The 18,621-nt window shown below is 37.9% G+C and overlaps 1 protein-coding gene across 1 annotated transcript in view; it reads right to left on the reverse strand.

Annotated features, from left to right (window-relative positions):
- PALLD (palladin, cytoskeletal associated protein) overlaps positions 1-18,621 on the reverse strand; it is a 35,025-nt gene that overhangs the window by 14,407 nt on the left and 1,997 nt on the right. The window contains exons 2-4 of the mRNA XM_009079720.1: positions 7,959-8,094; positions 5,514-5,615; positions 3,275-3,496 (exon numbers count right to left, since the gene is read on the reverse strand). Of these exons, the coding sequence (XP_009077968.1) occupies positions 3,275-3,496; positions 5,514-5,615; positions 7,959-8,094 (460 nt within the window). The remainder of the gene's footprint in view (positions 1-3,274; positions 3,497-5,513; positions 5,616-7,958; positions 8,095-18,621) is intronic.

Here is an 18,621-nt window from a genome sequence, read left to right on the forward strand (position 1 = left end):
TACTGTGTATGATTTTTATATTAACAAGCATTATATGTAACTTGAAATGATTTCATTTCCTCAATAGCTGGTTATACTTGTTTCCTATTTTGTCTGTCAGCAGCCTTGCAGAGACTCTGTGGTCCTAACAAAAGATTTAGTCATGTCTTCTTGTCTGCTGACAAAGCACTTACTGGAGACCAAAAGATATTTGATCACTTACATACACATGCTAATGGATGCTAAAACAACATAGCTGCAAAAAAATTAGTTTTAACTTGCATGCTTTACATGTGTCATAATGCTGCTTGGAAATCTACTGCATTAACTAGTAATTATTTAATAACAATGCACTTATCAGAAATATCAGGAGACATGCCAGAAATTATTACATGGAAATACATGCAGATATTAACTGAACCAGCTATGCAAACATCATGTATATGTCATCCAATACTTATTAAGACTAAGTTTTAAAGCATTGGCATCCCTTATGAGCAGTAAATTCTTAATATTACCTTTATCAGACAGAGTTAATAAGTGAAACACTACCAGTGCTGGAGACAATGGCCCTTGCAGTGAAGTATTTTCTTTCTAGGATACCTTTTAATAAATGTACCATTAAACTACGTAAGCACTGAATACTGCATCTGGATTGCTTTTATTTGCACCAGATTTTCAGAAACCGATGTGTAATGACTAGAAATACAATGGAATACACAGTACAGTTTTAATTTTGGTCAGCACAGGCATTTTGAATCACCAAGAATTGCATTCAGCCATGTGAAGTGTGAGCAGTACGAGATTTATGGAACATTCATGTCTCAATTAACCTCTTGTATGGTATTGTCCTAGTTCTGAAGAGAAAGATCTCTTAAAAAGAAGCATTTCACAGTCCCTCCTGTATCACCACAGGTTTCTCAGTTTAATGAGAAATAGTTTTGCACTACACCAAAGGTTATAACAAAAAGTAGACTCAGATTTAAAAAGTCGTATTTATGAAGACAGAATTTGCACATCAGTATTCAATTTATATGGCATGTTCAGGGGAAAAAATAATCAAGCCAATAACCCTGCTTAGAAAAATCCCTTGTAATGAATGCCAGATTCTAGAAACACTACAGTCCTTCCCAAAGCCATTCCTTGGCAGACCTGACAGAATACTTAAAGGGAGGAGCTTCAAGTTAGTAAATTATTTCCAGCTTTTCATTTGCCAAAGTAAAGAAATTATTCAGGAACAACACTTCCAGCTTCAACAAATGACAGCAGAAGAGCAGCCCTCAGCCATCGAGCATTTCAAAATTGCTGTCCTGGCATGCCCAGGCAGACAAGGAGAAGATACAGCCTTTGACATTTGCAAAGCCCAGCTAACAAGTAGCCATACAACAGGACTGAAATTGATTCCATCCCAAGCAGCTTAACAAATCACACAAAGCATCTGCAAGTGAATGGAATAAAAGGCCATAGTCCCAGGTGCAAGAGCAAATCACTTCTTAATGTGCAAGCTTTGACACTGCAGAAAACCAGAACATGGTATCTGAATCAGCAGATGCTCCTCTACAATGCTGTGCTTTAGGTGAAGTACTAAGAATGAGGTTTCTTGGCTGTTCAATCCCTATTGCCAAAACAAGGCAAGTGAGGGAAAGGAGACATCCCCTTTCATCTGTCTCAAATCAGACACAGAAACTACACCTTAATTGGAAGCTGTGAAAATTAGGGAATGGCAAAGTTGACTAAGGCTGACTCATAATAGGTCAACTAGCAACTTAGTCATAAGCCTCAGGCAAAAAGAATACCTCTGCAGCACACTGCACCTCTATCATCAACAGACCCATTTGTCTTCCACCCTTGTTCAGTAGACTCTTACCTACGGTCATCTCAGAGGTAATGCTGAACATCAAAGGTTTGGTTTCAGCCAGACTCAGCTAATCTCAGCCTGTCTTCAGTTTGAAGCAGTGTTTTTTTGGTATATTGATCAACCCCACTTACTTAGCAGTGCTTCACATCATGTTGTGGTCTTAGAGCACAGAATTGGATTCCTTTCAGATGAAACTAAGCCAGAAAATGTGCTCCAAGAACACATCTAATGTTCTGCATCTGCTCAGTCTGTGGGACAAGATTAGAGCTAGCCCAAAGTAAAACCTCCTGAGGAGTGTGCAAGGATGGATATCTCATGCTGTGGATTTGCTTCTTCCGGTCAGCACTACTTGCTAAGATAGATGTAGCCCTAGTTCTCTGTTCTTTCTCTGCTGCCTAATAAAGTCTTTTCCTTTTTTTTGACTGGTTGTACAGCATCATACATGTATAGCATTGGGCATGTCTGTTCAAAATCCTAAAAACCTGTAAAACATACACTAGAGGAGAGATTTGGATGTGGCTGCTGCTGTGAAGATCTTATGTAAGAGATAAGGCATCTGTGATCTCGTCTAAGAAGACAAGAGTCCCTGTCCACAAGAGGTCACTGTAAGAGCTGAAAGGACCTCGTGGGGAAGATACTGGCTTCGGCAAGAGAGTTGAAGATCTGCTGCCGTTTGCCTGTGGCATAATGAGTCAGTTGATTGCCAAGCAATTTTTGAAATGGCTAAATGCAACCTACCCAAGGAAGGCAACCTTCCAGACTACTGACATCATGCAACTGGTACTTTTACGTTTGCTAAAAGGAAATGCTTCCCAAGCCCAACCCTCCCTCAGAAGCTCATCATTAAAACCTCAACATCATGTCTCATCTTGCTCTTGGGATATATGAGAACTTATGGTATTTTATTACGCCTTCCTGTAACTTCCAGTAAAATTCAGTCTTGTTAGAATGTGTAGATGCTGAAGAATGCAGAGATACCACACTGACTCCTGAACTAGAGCCAACCTATTGTTGCATTAGCATGTGCCCAAGCAAATTACCCATGCTAGCAAGACAAGGCAGCTTTTGGGACTACTGTGCCAGCTCACATGGGGCTTTCTAGCACTCCACTGCTTTCTGTGGTACAGATGTACTCTGGAGGTAACTCTGATAATGACAGAAGTATTACATCCAGGCAAAATAATTGAGAAGAAGTCTCAGGAGGGAGTAACTAAGAGCTGAAGCCTCATAGTAGGATTTTTGACTAGTATAAACCTAAGTAACTCCAGTGATACCAGAAGAGTTTTGCAAGTTTATACCAGGTAGGAGTCTTTCTTGTCAACTGTGAATGTCTCCTATTCCTGTAAGATATGGCCCGTGGGGTTCAGTGTCTGACTGTAAAGTACCAACAGAGAACTCTTCACAGCATTTCTAGAAACATTTATCCTCTTTTCTTACCTTTGGCTTTGGATTTCCTGCCACTTTGCATGTAAATGTAACTGGCATTCCCTCAAAGATTTTGTAGTGCTTCAGCTTTATCTCAAAATATGGTGGCATACTGTTATCAATAGGCTCATCTCCATGTTGCACCTCATCATCTGATTCTTCCACAGGAGATCTCTCCAGCCTGTATTCAATTTCACTGATCAATCTTTGCTCGAAGCTGGAGACTTTATACTCCTGTCAAACAAAAAGGTACATATTAGTGCCCAGCTTCAACACATTGCTCAGCAAGATGTGTTCCTAACATTTAGAGTTCTTTATTCTACTGATCTTTAACGATCCATTAAGTTTTTACATATAAAAGGAAACCGTATTTTGTTGGAGGAAAACACTGTAATCCATGCCTCCAGTAACTTGCCTATGAAACTACAAAGACATCTGGTATGAGGCAAAAAACTGCATTTCATGTTATCTTAAGGTCTAATTTATAAGGGGAAGGAAATTCATTGGTTGCTTTCCTTCAATTTAAAAAAAATCCTATAAGAATAAAACTATTCTGAAGCAGTTCATAAAGACAAAAGAAACACACTAATATGTCCTTGAGGGTACAGACAGATTTAGGGTGGGTTTTGTTTCCAGATGGCCAGAAGACCATATGTTTCACATCTGCTATTTGCATAGATCTGCACCAGAGTCTGAACCAGAAAGCTGAAATTATTTTGTTTACAGTTGCTGGTAAAAATGCAGAAAAAAATAAGAGAAAATGGCAACACTGGCAGTCCATGATAGTTGGCTCACTTTACTCCTGCTGTGGTCCCCTTTGTCTGGTCAACACTATCCCTTCTTCCTTTAACAAAATCTATCATAACAGTATGAAGATATAGAAAGAAGAGCAGAAAATTTAATCCTGTGTAAAACACTAACATTTGTCTGAATTTGCTATTCAGATATTAGGGAAAGTTACTGTGATAAACACAGTTATTTACTTTCTTGAACTCTCCCCTCTGGAGTACAGAAGTCCTGCTTTCAATCTAAGTGATAACAATGATAATGCCAGGATGTAAGAAAGCTCAGAAGCAGGAAAAAATATAAATCATTAGTCAATGCTTTTCTCAGTCAGCAGAAATTCAGACAGTCTGACCCTTATTTTATTTAAGACAGAACACGCATTTCATGCAAAGTCTCCTTTCACATACCCTTCCTCTGACGCTGCCTCTCGTCTGGGAATGACATGTGTGGTCTTTCTACTGATCAGTTACAGAACTAATCATAGCCATCAATAATGGTAAAAATTGGAAGAACAGAGAAATACCTTTGTAAACTCCAGATATTTTCCCTGAAATTGTACCACAAAAGTAAACCAGGAAGTACACATGTCAGTTAGTACCAGGGTATGCTAATATTACAGCAGAGAGATACTGGAGTGCACATTGATTGCAGTTAAGATGCCTCCACTCACACAGTCAGGCTTCTAGAGCAACTTGAACATCCTGAAGGGAGAGTGCAGCCCAAACCTCCCCAGTTATTAATGCTAGGTGACCTCTTGTTATTAACCAAGAACAGTAGAAATGAAAGGGTGAAGATGACAGAGAGAAAATCAATAGACAAAAAAGCAAGACAGGAAAAGGTGAAAACATTAACCTTTTGAATATCCACAGGACTCACTACAGAAGCACCAACAGAGCGAGCATCCTGCAAGGGTAGAAAAAAAGATCAAGAGGCAGAAAGAAGACCAAGAGGTATCCATGACAGTTTCTCAGAGTTTTCATTAGGAGAGCTTAGTTTATGTGGCATCATAACCAAACAAATGCCACACATTTCTGAATAGCAGCTCTGGCATCTGAACAACAGAGGACATATACCTGGCCTTTCAAGCAGACTTTCTGTTGTGTTTTTGGTCTGCATCCAAAAAGTGCATATTACACAAATGAAGAGAAGATGGTTTCAAGATAGTAAATGCATTTTTGTATTGAGAGACTTAAAGGTCAGGACAGAATAGGATAAATGGAAGAGTTTAAAGCAGAGAGCAGACATCGGAGAAGTCTCAGCCTTATGGAAAAACTGAGCTATGGGCATATGATCCTCCAGTTAACTTCACTAATATATAACATATGACTTCTGTAATCAATAACCATCCTATCTTTTGTATATTTTTTAAAAACTCCTACATAAGACAATAATGACAATCACTGCCTGTAAAAAAAGAAAATTGAAAGGAATATTATTCCTATGAAACTGTAGAGTTATGTGGCACCTGTATAGCAGGATCTTCTTCTGGTTCCTGAATGTTGAAGACAGTTGCAGCACTGTCTGCTCCCAGCAATCGACGAGCCATTTTTTCCTCATATGTTAATCTCTGAACAAAAAATAAAATGGGGTTGAGGGGGAGGGACAAGAAGAAAGAAAAGTTATTTCTTCTTCAGAACTACAAAGCAGTACACAGTCAGCAGTGCTTAAAGTAATGTCAATAAAAGAGAGCAGCAACATGTTTCTAACAAATTTTCTACTGCAGTTTGTAATGCATTTTTTTTGAGTTACAAGTGGCTCTTTTGGCTTAAGTGACCCTTGTCCTGACGCTGCCATTTGTTTCCCTCCTTATGCCAGGAACTTGGGCAGGAATGAGCAATAGGAACTGCTTAAATCAGCATGGCCATCTAAAGAGTGCATGTCAAATCATCCCAAATCTTACTCCTGGTCGTTCTGCTTGGTTTTTACATTAGAACCACATGGCAGAAAACTCTGCCAAAAATTATGAGGAGATTCTACTTTACTTGGATATTTTGTCATAAATATAACAGCTTTGTAGAAAAATATATTGTTTAAGATTTTTAAATTTCTATTTTGTCTTACTCTTTTGGAAATTAAAGAGACAGCTTATAGAAGAGACAATACATACTCAGAAGGTAAAGCATGTTAAAAGAAAACCTTAATGTATAATTCAATTATTTATTTAGTATTTTCCTGTCTACATTCAATTGCACATTTCAGACACTAAGACACTTTCTTACAAATCAACATTGAAAAAAATGCCAGTTTATGGAAGATAAACTCATTTCATGCGGAAATACCTCATTTAAAGAGAAAAATGAAGAATGAATGGAGACTGTAAAACATTACATCTACTTAATGCTACATTTTTTGGAAAAAAAGCTTATTTAAATTAATTTTTTTAAAAAATATGTTATATTGTGGCTACATCAGCAGGCTGAAACTCATGAAAAGTAGGTAGCAATGTTGACTTGGTTATAAGTGTCATGAACTTTTCTTCACTTCAGTTTCTTCTGCAATCTCTCCAAGTGCCCAGAGCCATGATTACACATATAGAATTCACCCAAGACAGGAATCTGCAAAGAGCCTCAAGGTAAGCACTAAAACCAGAGTTTACTTGGTTCAAGCTCTCACATCATCTGATCATAGTTGTTGGTTGTTTTTTTTTTTACCTCAGGCCATGTGGGCTTTCTCAGGACATTCCATTCATTTGTGCAGGCCAAACATCTCTCTCACTTTCCAAAATAGGCATTGACAGTCATTCTCAGCCCACCTCCTTTGAAAAAACAGGAACTAATACACTATGACAGTGATTCTGCTTAACTACTTCAGAAAACTGCCAAACCCTATGCAAGCAATGGAGAAAGGTAAGCACAGAAACAGTAGTCACTCTGAATAGTCTCCCTACTTTGCTCCATTGGCCTTATTAAGAACTGAAACCCAGCAATTATTGACTGTCTGACTCAATAGGCTATCTTGAACTACACCACCATAGTTCACATCTCAGACCTGGTAGCAAATGTAGAAAACTTCTGAACATGGTCCTGAGAAACCTAAAGCACACACCACTGGCACAAAGGCATCCCAAGGCATTCAGATACCTTTTCATTGACAAGAGAGGTGACAACCTAAATTTCAAAAATTGCTTTTCTCTTAAAAGAAATTCCTGCTCCAAAGACAAATTCTTAATAACTGTAAAAAATTCTTAGGAGACTTGCTGAGTTTCTCACAACTCTTAGTAGGAAGAATTTAATATTTTATCTTTTATGCATATCTTAAAGTGCACAAAAATGAATGGAGATCTTTGCAGAATTTCCATTGTTTGATATGCTCATTTTACCTCATTTATTGATTCCTTAAGCAGGTCATTAACTCTTGATAAAATCTGTGAGTTATTGCTATAGGTTATTTCTTATTCTATTGGTCAAAAAAAGTCCCACAACTGCAGAATGTAATGGTGCCTGATTCCTATGTGTTGTTTCTCATTGTTAACAGCCTTGTCCTCCTCTGATGTCCAGTGATCACCTATTCCTTCCCTGCATTGTCCTATGGCTGGGCACAAGGTAGAATGAGCCTGGACTGACCAAGAGCTTATATGTGTTTACTGGTCATCCACTCAGTGCTGAACACTCAAAAGCAAATGGCCTCTGAGGCTCAAAAACCACTTGAGGTACAGTCCATGCAGGTTTCTTATGAAAAGTAATCAGTTTTGAGGCCTCCATTGCTTTGTTAAGTCCAAGGAAAGGTGTCAGATGGGAGAAGGAATGACAGACCAAAACGTACATTATCATTCGCATATAGAAATTCAGTTTTGGAAATTCAGTTGTAAATAACAAATTCATAAAAATTAATCCACAACAGCTGGTTTATATGCAGCATATCTGAGAATCCACCCATTATGCCCATTCCCCAAGGTATTTTGTTTTCATACCGGTTGCCCATTGTTCAAAAGGTCTTCCTTGAAGCGAAGTTTTCTCTCCAGATCCTGAATTACAGCATCTTTTGACCCCTGAATCTCTTCATCTGATGCTATCCTAGCAGTCCTGCCTGTTTTCTTGGGAAATCCCCTGCAAAACAATACAGAAAAATTCATGAGCTTTCCTGAAATTATTGGTATTTATGAATTTATCTGGAATCACTGCTATTAGTGAAGAAAACAACATTGTGTGTTTGAAATTAGAGGTCTGACAACTTTCTTACTGTGCTGTCCCTGCTAAGTCAGATCACTGATTAAATGGTTAGCTTAAGGACAAAGTTGAAACTATGTTTTACTTGTGCCTTAGTTAAAATAGGGCTCAGGATTGCATGGCAGTGGCTGTAAACATCATACACTCAGAGATGAAACTGATGAGCATGGGCAATAAAGTGAAGTGAGAGGAAACATGAAAGAGGAAGCATGACTAGATAAGTGGGGATGGAAGAAAAACTTGGCTCCTCTGAAGTACCAAATGAATAAAGATTAGAAAGATATAAAACAAGGCAGTTAATAAATAACATAAGAAATTAATAATTAACTAATTCCTTGTCACAACTTTGCAATATACAATGCATAACTTCATGTTTATTCTTCATATCTCTGCGAACACATACCCATAAGGCAACATGTAAATGCTGTTTCTGAAAAAAGAGCCATTCACAGAGTCTAGGTTACACTGGCAAAAAGAAAAATCAACCCTGTAAAGCAGTTTTCAGCAGCAGGGTTTCCCAGTGAAATAGCAACCACTTAGCAGTTCACATTCACAGGGCTAAGCTAGTCCTCTTACCAGCCCACAAGTTATGGTTGCAGTTTCAGGAACTCACTCCCATTTTCTGAAATGGTACAGGAAATTTTATTTTTCTAGACTGCTCTACTATTTAACACTTTTTAGTAATGTTATGATGGCTTTATTGCTGGAAATGGCCAACAAGGGTGGTTTCTACTGGAGATAACTGTTACACAGTTGTGAAGAAATCAACATTGCTATCATACTTGAAACTTGTAGCACACCCCATTTCTCCTGTGAAGTCACACATTATCACATAAAACACTGATAGTGGTTCAATATTAGTTTATGGGTTGTTTTTTTTTAAATTTCTTCAAGTAAATAGGGCTCGGCCCATTACATGGGAATTACTAATGTAAAATATGGAATAGAATTGGATACATTGACAAATTCAATAGATGACAGAGATATAAAAAAAATCCAGACTAGCAAGTACTTGGTAAATTTATTTCTAATATACAACTTAATAATTTAATTACCAGTACCAAAATGTTAAACAAGAATCATATGGAGATAACAAATTTTCTTGGATATTGTTCAGTACTATGTTTCTGTAACATGGTTAGAGAAAGTTCATTCTTCAGGAAGTTCTTTCTTTCAATAGCTAAAATAAAACAATACACATATGCTGTCAAAAGCTGAAAAGGAATTAAGTGACTAGATGGAGAAGACAACAAATAGAAACATTTTAGTCTAAATTCCCAGAATGTTTTTCTCTAAATTCCTAAACCACTTCATATTCTGTTGCTGAAAATAAATGTAAAATGTGGAAATGGTGAAGTTCTTTTAACAAAAACTGCATTTTCACATTAAATCACAGCAGAAGAAGAGCAGACATTTGCCTAATGTCACAGAGAGAGAACAACATCTCTCACCCTAGAAACATTCATCTGTTAGCTGGAGATCACCAAGTAGGATAATTCCCTCTGCTTTTGTCTGGGGATCTTCCCAAAGACTCTTGTTCAGGGGGGAAGAGATTGGAAAAACTATCCCATCTACAGGGAGACAAGAGAGTGCTAAGAGGAAGGGATGAGGTATCTTCAAGAAAGAGATGCTTCAATAACTCAAGAAATTTGGGGACAGTAAATGTAAAGGAAGATATGGAAGGAAAACGAACAGAAGAAGGTGGGAAAAAGGAAATCAGAAGGTAACATCCCCCAGGAAGGCTGGACCATCTGCTACAAGGCTAGTAGAAAGGTGGCATCTGTTTCCCCCCTCACCTTCCAATCCTTAACCCACCTAGTCCAGCACTGCCATGGAACCAAATTTTGTCACTTTTTAGATGAGGGAACACACACACACACAAAAAAAAAAATTCAGCTTACTTCAAGGCAGCAAATTTCAAATTTGGCTTCACATTTTGCTTTGCCCTGTACCAGCTTTTAATGGACACATGCATCTTCCCTTGAAAATTCCAAGTAATATAGTAAGAAATAGTTTTCATTTCACATTCTTACAAATTTCATACTTGAATGATAAAAAGAGTTTTAGCAGACAAAGGTCTGCTTATGCCTGGCACTCAATGGGCTGTAAAGCTGAAATGTACTGTTCACCCAAGTAAGTCACAAACAGTGTATGAAAAGAGGGCTGAGCTAAGTGCTCTGGAGTGGATTTCAAACAACAAGCAAAAGCATTTTCTGAAGCATTATCGATTATCTCTGAAAACAAAAACCCTTAAGCAAAATCACACATTTTTTTAAAGGGGAAGGAGTATTACAAGTTAGTAAGTGAAACATCCACACTAAACTTAAGAAAACAATATTACAGTCCATTTCTAAACAATGTAGGATAATAAGGAAATGAAAATTGAATCATATTAAACCTCACGCTTATCTCTGTCAGGCTGAAGGACATGCAGATAGGCAACAAGAAGTAGCTTTGATACACTTCAGTTTATGGCTTCTGAGTTAGCCTTCAGGAGCTGCAGAAAATTCCCTAGTAAATCAGGGAAACAGTCCAGCTGAAATTTCTATTATATGGCTGCATAACAGTCTGAAAAAGCTATCCAGAGTGTAACCAATGGTCTTTTTCTATCAAACTGGAAGAATATAGTCCAACAAGGTCTTTCAAAGGTCTCAATACTTAGGATTTCAAACTTAACAACTGTAAAAGTGAAACAGAAAAGCATATTTCTCAAACTGGCTGATGATGCTGAACTTGCAGAGGTTGCAATACATTTGCAGGTAAGAAGTGTCATTTGCAATAATCTTCATAATTCTCTCTTCAGAATCTCCAAGATTAAAACTTGAAAAATAACACTATTATTTCAAAAGGGAAAAAATACAATTTTGGGACATGTCAGCATAAGACATGGCACTTAGCTGTTTTCTTTTATTCCTTGCTGTTAGACACTGAATCCAGTTTTATCACTTCACTTCAACAAAGATGTAGCAAACTGGAAAGTTTTAGAATAAGAAAACTGTCATATGGTTTTAAAAGCATAGCTTTTGTGACAAGCTGTGTCACACACACAAAGTAACCTTGTTTATTCAGTTGGAAAATTAGGAGAATAAAGATAGGCAAATCAAACATAAAATATCATAACTCAGACAATAGCTGACATCAGAAAATAGCTGGTATATAATGCTTCTCCATGTCCATTGAGGATGATAAGTGACAACAGCTTGAAGAAAAACAGGCCTAGCTTAGACACAAACAATGTAGAGCTCTTTCTCCACCCTCCAACAGTGACAGTTAAATCCTGGAACAAGTCATGTAGGGAAGCTAAGGAACTTTATTTAATAACAAGGTATGCAAATGTCAGCAATGGTCTAGGGATCCCTGGTAACTTAACAGGAGAGGCAAACTCCCTAACAACCCTCCAGATCGCTGGTTATGTGTCAGATCATCCTGAGCTCTGCAGTCTGTGTGGAAGCATCAACCGAGATCTGATCAAGGAAACTTGCCTGGAAAATAGATTCCCTTCTCTTTACCTGTTTACAAAGAAGCATTTAAGCGAAGAAGTAGTTGGTTTAAAAATTTAACTATAAAAATGAGCACTGATCAAAATTTTCTCAAATGCCTTTAGAAAGCTTCACTCTCTCTCTTTCAGGATTACTTTAAATTGGGACAGAAAAAAAGAGGCGCACTCCTGTAGATTCTCTGTTTCCACCCCCTCTGCAGAATCTTCTTCTCTACATATATACATTTTTAAAACTCTATATAAATATATATATATGCATATATAGTCCCAGACCAAGTTAGCGCTTAAGCATCATTCCTGGGATGAATTTCAAAACAGCTACAAGGTAGTGACAACAAATAGGACTTTAGTAAATTTATCCTCTGAAGCACAGATCTTTTCAGCTTGAGAGATGGTTTACATGTCAAGACAGCCTGGCAGCAAACTTTCTTCAGCTGCTTTTGCAAATATTTTTCACCATCCTTACATGTCCTTATCTGGATGAATTTAGCTCCTAAGATTTGTGACCTCAGTGATGCATGAGTTTTCTTCTTGTCTTCTCTCAGGGATAATACCAAACCAAAAAAAAAAAATCTGTAAATTCATTTATGCATTTGTATGTTCATTCTTTGCCTGATAAAATTTTCAGATATGTTGTGAGCATTAAGCTAGCAGGAGATAGCTAGAGGAGGCCTATTTCAGGATATTGACTGCGTTAGTCTCTAGCACACAACAGCCACCACAGAGGTGAAAAAAAACCAGGCTGCAGTTCACATGGATTGGTGCACCACTGAAATATGCACCACATAAGTCAGTGAGGGTCTAATATAGGCATAGATAAAAGCACAAATGTCTGAAATCTTTTGGTCAGAAAGGGTGCAATGGAATTGCCAAAACTGTTGTCTAAATTCACACAGAGATTTTTGACAGCAAAGATTTTTGCAACTTTGGCTTGGCTCTCCTTAGTTTTGAATATTTGCCCTGACATTTGTTTAGAAAGAAGGCCAAACCAGCAGTACTTTTCATGTTTTAATTACACAGAGTGCATGCTGGATGCAATTCCCTCTTTTCCTATGTACCTTTTACAGTGTAAACAAAGGCAACAGGCTGGCTGTTGTTATCCTTCCAAGAACAAATTCCTGTTTGCAGCCAATATGGCTCAGTTTCACAGAAATCCAAATCAATTCTCTGGTACTGAGGTAATGAACAGTAACTTGATTTTTCCTTTAAAACTAAAGCCTTCCAAAAATACAGCTTATTCCTGCCCACTTCACACATTTTTTTACTTACTGTAAGAGCAAAGTTACTACAAGCACTCATAACAGGTCACAGACTTTGAAGCTGCAGCTGCATAATAAAATTGGTTTAGTCTCATCTTGTCACACTTGCTCTGGAGACCAGGAGCTTCAGCTCCACTCAGCAATGTGCTGTTACACGTATTGGAATTAAGGGAATGCCTGGGGCACAGATCTGACTAAGGATGACTCGCACTAAATGAAACAAACGTAACAAAAGTTCAATTATTTCTACTACCCTAGGTTCTGAAACTGCAGTGGAAAGAAAGAAAGAAGTCATGTCTCAGCATTAGATAGGGTCAAGACTAGAATGAATAATTTATATTACTGAACATGTTTGATCCTCCTTACTGATTAGATAACAATTTGCCTACAAACTGCATGACTACCACCAATTTTTTTTATCTCTAAAGCTTATCTTTAAGAAAGCATTTTTACTCTTTAAAAGAACAATCACTAGTTTTTCATTCCCCTGTTCACCTCCTTTCCCTCTGAGCAAGTTATCCCTCTGCCTCATGCTGCACTGATTACCAAAGATACATAAATACCATTTGAATTTCAAAAGATGTACATGTATTTGGATACCAAATTGAAGAAATAATACTTATTTTGTAACTGGTAGTTAATATCTGAATTTATGATTGCTACCAGCAGTGTACAAGAAGAAATCACTATAGCACTGACTGCTCCTGCATGTAGGTAGAAAAGGCTGGCACAGTCCTCTTAGTCCTGACATCTTGAGAAGAATAGGTAGCTGCCAGAAGTAAGTGTGGCATTCAGATCTGTTTAAAATAAAGAACCTATAGAATTAAGTCCTCTGAAAAATCTGCAGAACAAAGAAAGCAGCAAAGCAATGATGCAAACAGCCTCTCTCTTTTTTCAACAGAGAAGTATGTGTAGTAATACTCTTAGTTAAGTTCACTGTCATCTTACAACATTCTTAAGTATCTGCAAATACCATTTAGAAAAAAAACTGGGTAAAACTATCTCGAAAATTAAGACTTCCAGATGCAATGATTGTCAGGATACTGCTGTTTTGGCTAATGTCTGTGTGCCTCCACCTTACATCCTTGATCTCTTTTTTTGCACAAATTTAATTGATTAGATCTGGGGCACAACCTGGATTTCAAAGTTCAAGTGGAACAAACCTGCATTTGTTACATTTCAGTAAAGCTGATACAGGTAAGTATTTTAGGGTAATCACATATATGTACATAATACAAAGGTGTTGCACTGTGCAAAAACAAATCCCCCAATATTAGCACAATCAGCAAGAACTGGTCTGATATCACAGATAAACAGCTCAGGTGTTGGTGTAACATCCACAATAGTATCTAAGCCATGGGAAAAGAAAATATTCAAGAAAATTTAAACAAAAATCATTTTATGGACAGAAGAAATAGTTTAAAAAAATTGGGGTTTGAAAATGAATGCAAAGCTAATATTTTCTGAATATTTTTCAGTTACATCAATACTTGTCTTAAGATACCTTTTCCTGAGATCCAGGAATAACTCCAGGTGTGACTGAATAGGTAGCATACAGAGATGAAGTGAGCTCCTCAGAAGCAAGGAAACACCCTGACCTTTCTCCTCAGTTTGATGTTGGAATTCTAAATCAAAGTACTTCCTCCTATGTATCACTATTTTCACATCAATCATACTGTAGACCACCTCCATTTTTTATGGTTGTGATAGGCATAGCTTATAGAAACAGGAAAAGTACAAGTCCAATCTGCATAGGACAACAATACAGTTTAGTCTAAAATGAAATCTGACATTTATGCTGAGTGACTGTTGAAAGTTGCATGATAAAAAGATGGAGAAGTGTATTTTTTTCCTCAGAGTGGTCACCACCATTGCTATTTGACTAAAGGAACATAATGTTTACTAAAATATTTGCTTCAATGCTATTTGAGACAGAATTCAATGGACAAGTCAGAGTACACAGCTGCAGGAACAGACCAGCAGCTCTGATTCGAAGAGGAAAATAGTACAAATCTCTTTCTGATGTTGCTATTTCATGATTCCCACAGAATCTCCTTTCAGATTTGGATTTAAGGTTCTAAAGGTCATTGAAACAGCAGTTAAATTTATTGTATAGAATAATAAAAGCAGCTTATTTAATTACATTTTACAAGATACTTTAGACAGCCTTGCATTCAAAGTAATGTTTTCTTTTCCACTTTTTCATAATTTTTCCAGAAAGTAGTAAATCTATAGTCACATTCTTTTACCAATTCTGTACAGTCAGATTTTTCCTGTTTGTAACTAAGGTAATATTACTAACATTATCTATTTTTAGAAAAGGTCTGGTTTAAGGAAAATCCTTGATTTTTAAAGTTGTTTTTGAAAGGATATATGTATAGCTAACAATACATAATTTTTATACTTAGAAAGAGGTACTGTTTCTCCAGTCTGGATGATTCCACACCCTTTTGTAGCAGAATTTGTTAGTCACCAAATCCTTCCCATGGGATTAATTTTGCTTTCACAAATGCTCATGTAAACACACAATGTATGCACTTACCTAGAATTTTAAGGTATACTTATTTCTTTTCTTTCACATGTAATTTGCTGGGTTTTTCTTCTATGAACAGTGGAGCCCAGATTCTAGCTTCTACAGACTTAACTGTGAACAAAACCCCCTCAATCCTACCTACATTTCTGTCACATTAACTTTGCTCCCTGCAACCAAAAGCAAACCTGAGTCCAACACATCCACCCACCCAAGAGTTTTCTTTAGATAAAAAAAGGAAAGAACTGAAGTTTTTAAGAACAGTGTCCAACAAACTTATTCCAGCCAAGTTTTACCTCAGAAATATCTGACATGGGTTCATAATTCCCTGAAGTACTTAATTAGCTATGCAGTTCCACCAGCAATTCTCTTTTGTTTAATAACACTGTGCTCTGGCAAGACACAGAATCTACCAAATCTACTCCATTAATAAAGAAAGATTATTCCCAAAGCTTGTTCAGATAACACCACCATAGTCACAGGTTGAAAATGTTCATCAAGTGTCTAGAACTTACTGGAAAGCTGAGATATAATTTATTCAATGGAAACATTTACCATAAAATTGTTGCGAATAAAGGCTGAAAATATTTAAGGGTGAATTAGTAGGTATTAATGACACAAAGCTGCTTTCCATTGTTTCAGATGTCCATATAAAATGCAGTAAATTCACAAGTAGCTATTCCCATGATACAAGCAAGGCTGTAAGACCACATGCTGTTAAAAAAACCCTCATCCCAAACAAATGAAAAAACCCCAGTGCAATGTTTCCAAATATAGCAACTGTAAAATACATTAATTGGTTCAAATTGGTTTAGTTAGTGTCATCAGTTCCAGAGCCTCAGAGTCCAGAAACCAAGAAAAATGTCAACCCTCAGCTGAAACACTAGCACAGTATTTACTGCTCATGGGCTTACAGACTGAGTAGAGGAATTGAAGCAAGAGTTAGAAATGTTTCCATAGAACCACAGAATATCCTGAGTTGGAAGGAACCCACAAGGATCATCAAAGTCCAGCTCCTGGCCCTGCACAGGACAACCCCAAGAATCACACCATGTGCCTGAGAGCCTTCTTCAAACACTTCTTGATTTCTGTCAGATTTGGTGCCATGACCACTTCCTTGGGGAGCCTGTTCCAGAGCCCAGCCACTCTCTGGGTGAAGAACGTTTTCCTGATGTTCAACATAAACCTCAACTGATGCAGCTTCATGCAATATCCTCAGTTCCTGTCACTGGTCACTTTGCCTCACAAGGAAGCTATAAACATCTATAAGGTCTTCCAGTCTCCTCTTCTCTAGCCTGAATAGACCAAGTGACCTCAGCCACTCCTCATATGGGTTCCCCTCTAGGCCCTTCACCATCTTTGTGGTCATCCTTTGGATGCTTTCTAATAGCTTTATATCTTGTATTGTTGCACCCAAAACCGCACACAGGGCTTGAGTTGCTGCACCAGCACAGAGCAGAGCAGGACAATCAATTCCCTCAACCAGCTGCTGGTGTTGTGCCTGATGCACCCCAGGACATGCTTGGCCCTCCTGGCTGCCAAGGCACACTGTTGGCTCATATTCAACTTGCCATTGAGCAGAACCCCTTACCCAGAGGCTTCTGACCATGCCATTACTAACTGTAAACTCCATACATTCCAGACCCTCCATTACATACCACACCACCTTACCCTCCTCGCCTGCCCTGCCTGTCCCTCCTGAAGAGCCTGCAACCATCCATCATGGAATTACAGGACTCATTACACCAGGTTTCGCTTATGCCAATGATATGATATATCTTGGACTGGGCCACAGCTTCGAGCTCCTCTTGCTTTGACTGACCTCTTATATAACAAGAGGCACCAGTACCTCCTTGGATTAATTTCTCTCTTAAGTTCAACAAAGATGATACATGCACTGGAAAGGACATGCCCAAAGAATGGAGGATATGTCTGACTCCGTGAGGGAGAAATGAAGATGCTTGGTTTGTATACAGTCATTTAGAGAATTTTACTGGTGCTGCTTTTGACCATCTCCAAAAATAATTATCTCCACCTGCAATGCTTATTACTTTACCTTTATTCTGCTCCTACTACAAGAGCAAACTGAAGAAAATAAGAATGATGCCTACCAAGTACTGATACTGAGGAACATATCTGTAGTTGTGCCAAGATTTAGTAATGAAAAAATCATTGAAGATAAATGGCTTGCCTAGGATTTCAGATGCTGTACAAAAACTTGAATGCTCTAATTTATTTCTTGCACCCAGTCTGTACAGCACCCTGTCAGGAAACACTATCATCCTTTTCAATTGGACTGGGATATTATGCATACATGGTGAGACTACAGGCTGTGGTTTTGGAATATTGAGAGAGGCTCAGAAACTGTCTTGAAAAGATAAATGTGTTGAATGAGAGAGGATTTGAGGGGATGGAGCAAAAGACAAGGGAAAAGAAGCAAAAAGTGAAAGTGGTCAGAGAAAGAACCAAGGCGATAGCACAAAGCAGAAGAGACAGAAAGTAATGGGGGGAAGGGAGGTTGGGGGAAGAATTGCTCAGGAGTGATAGCAGGATTATGGGAAACAGAATGATTTACTCAGCAAGGCACATCAGACATTAGTAACCTACACAGTAATGTGAAAAAGGAGAAGCCAAGCAAAAACTGGCATCAAAAATACATAACAATAAATTGTGGCTTTTTTGTATCACACAGTACATCTTTTACTATGTTTTATTGTTATAATTCAGATGACAAATGTTCATTGTGTGTATACATATATATATATGCATGTATATATACATAAAGTATACACACATACATTCAATATGGTTAACATGATCCAGGTCCCATCTGGACTATATTTCCTGAGGGAATGCAGACCAAAGAGCCAACTACCTCATCCTCAGCTCAGACCATGAGGCTGCTGCCTTTCAGGGTGGGGAAGGGAGGAATATGTATAGACACACCACTATATGCACACCCAGACTGGCTGCTGTGCTTGGGGAAACGAGAGGCATGGGGCAGGGGAAAGTATCCTTGCAGAGTTATCTATCTGTCCAAAGATCAAAGGCAATGAGAAAGTACACAGCTGATGCTTCAAATGAGAATATGTATGCATAAGGGCAACATAACAGGGAAA

This window comes from Acanthisitta chloris, unplaced genomic scaffold (genome assembly GCF_000695815.1).
Source record: "Acanthisitta chloris isolate BGI_N310 unplaced genomic scaffold, ASM69581v1 scaffold9768, whole genome shotgun sequence".
NCBI classification, from domain to species: domain Eukaryota; kingdom Metazoa; phylum Chordata; class Aves; order Passeriformes; family Acanthisittidae; genus Acanthisitta; species Acanthisitta chloris.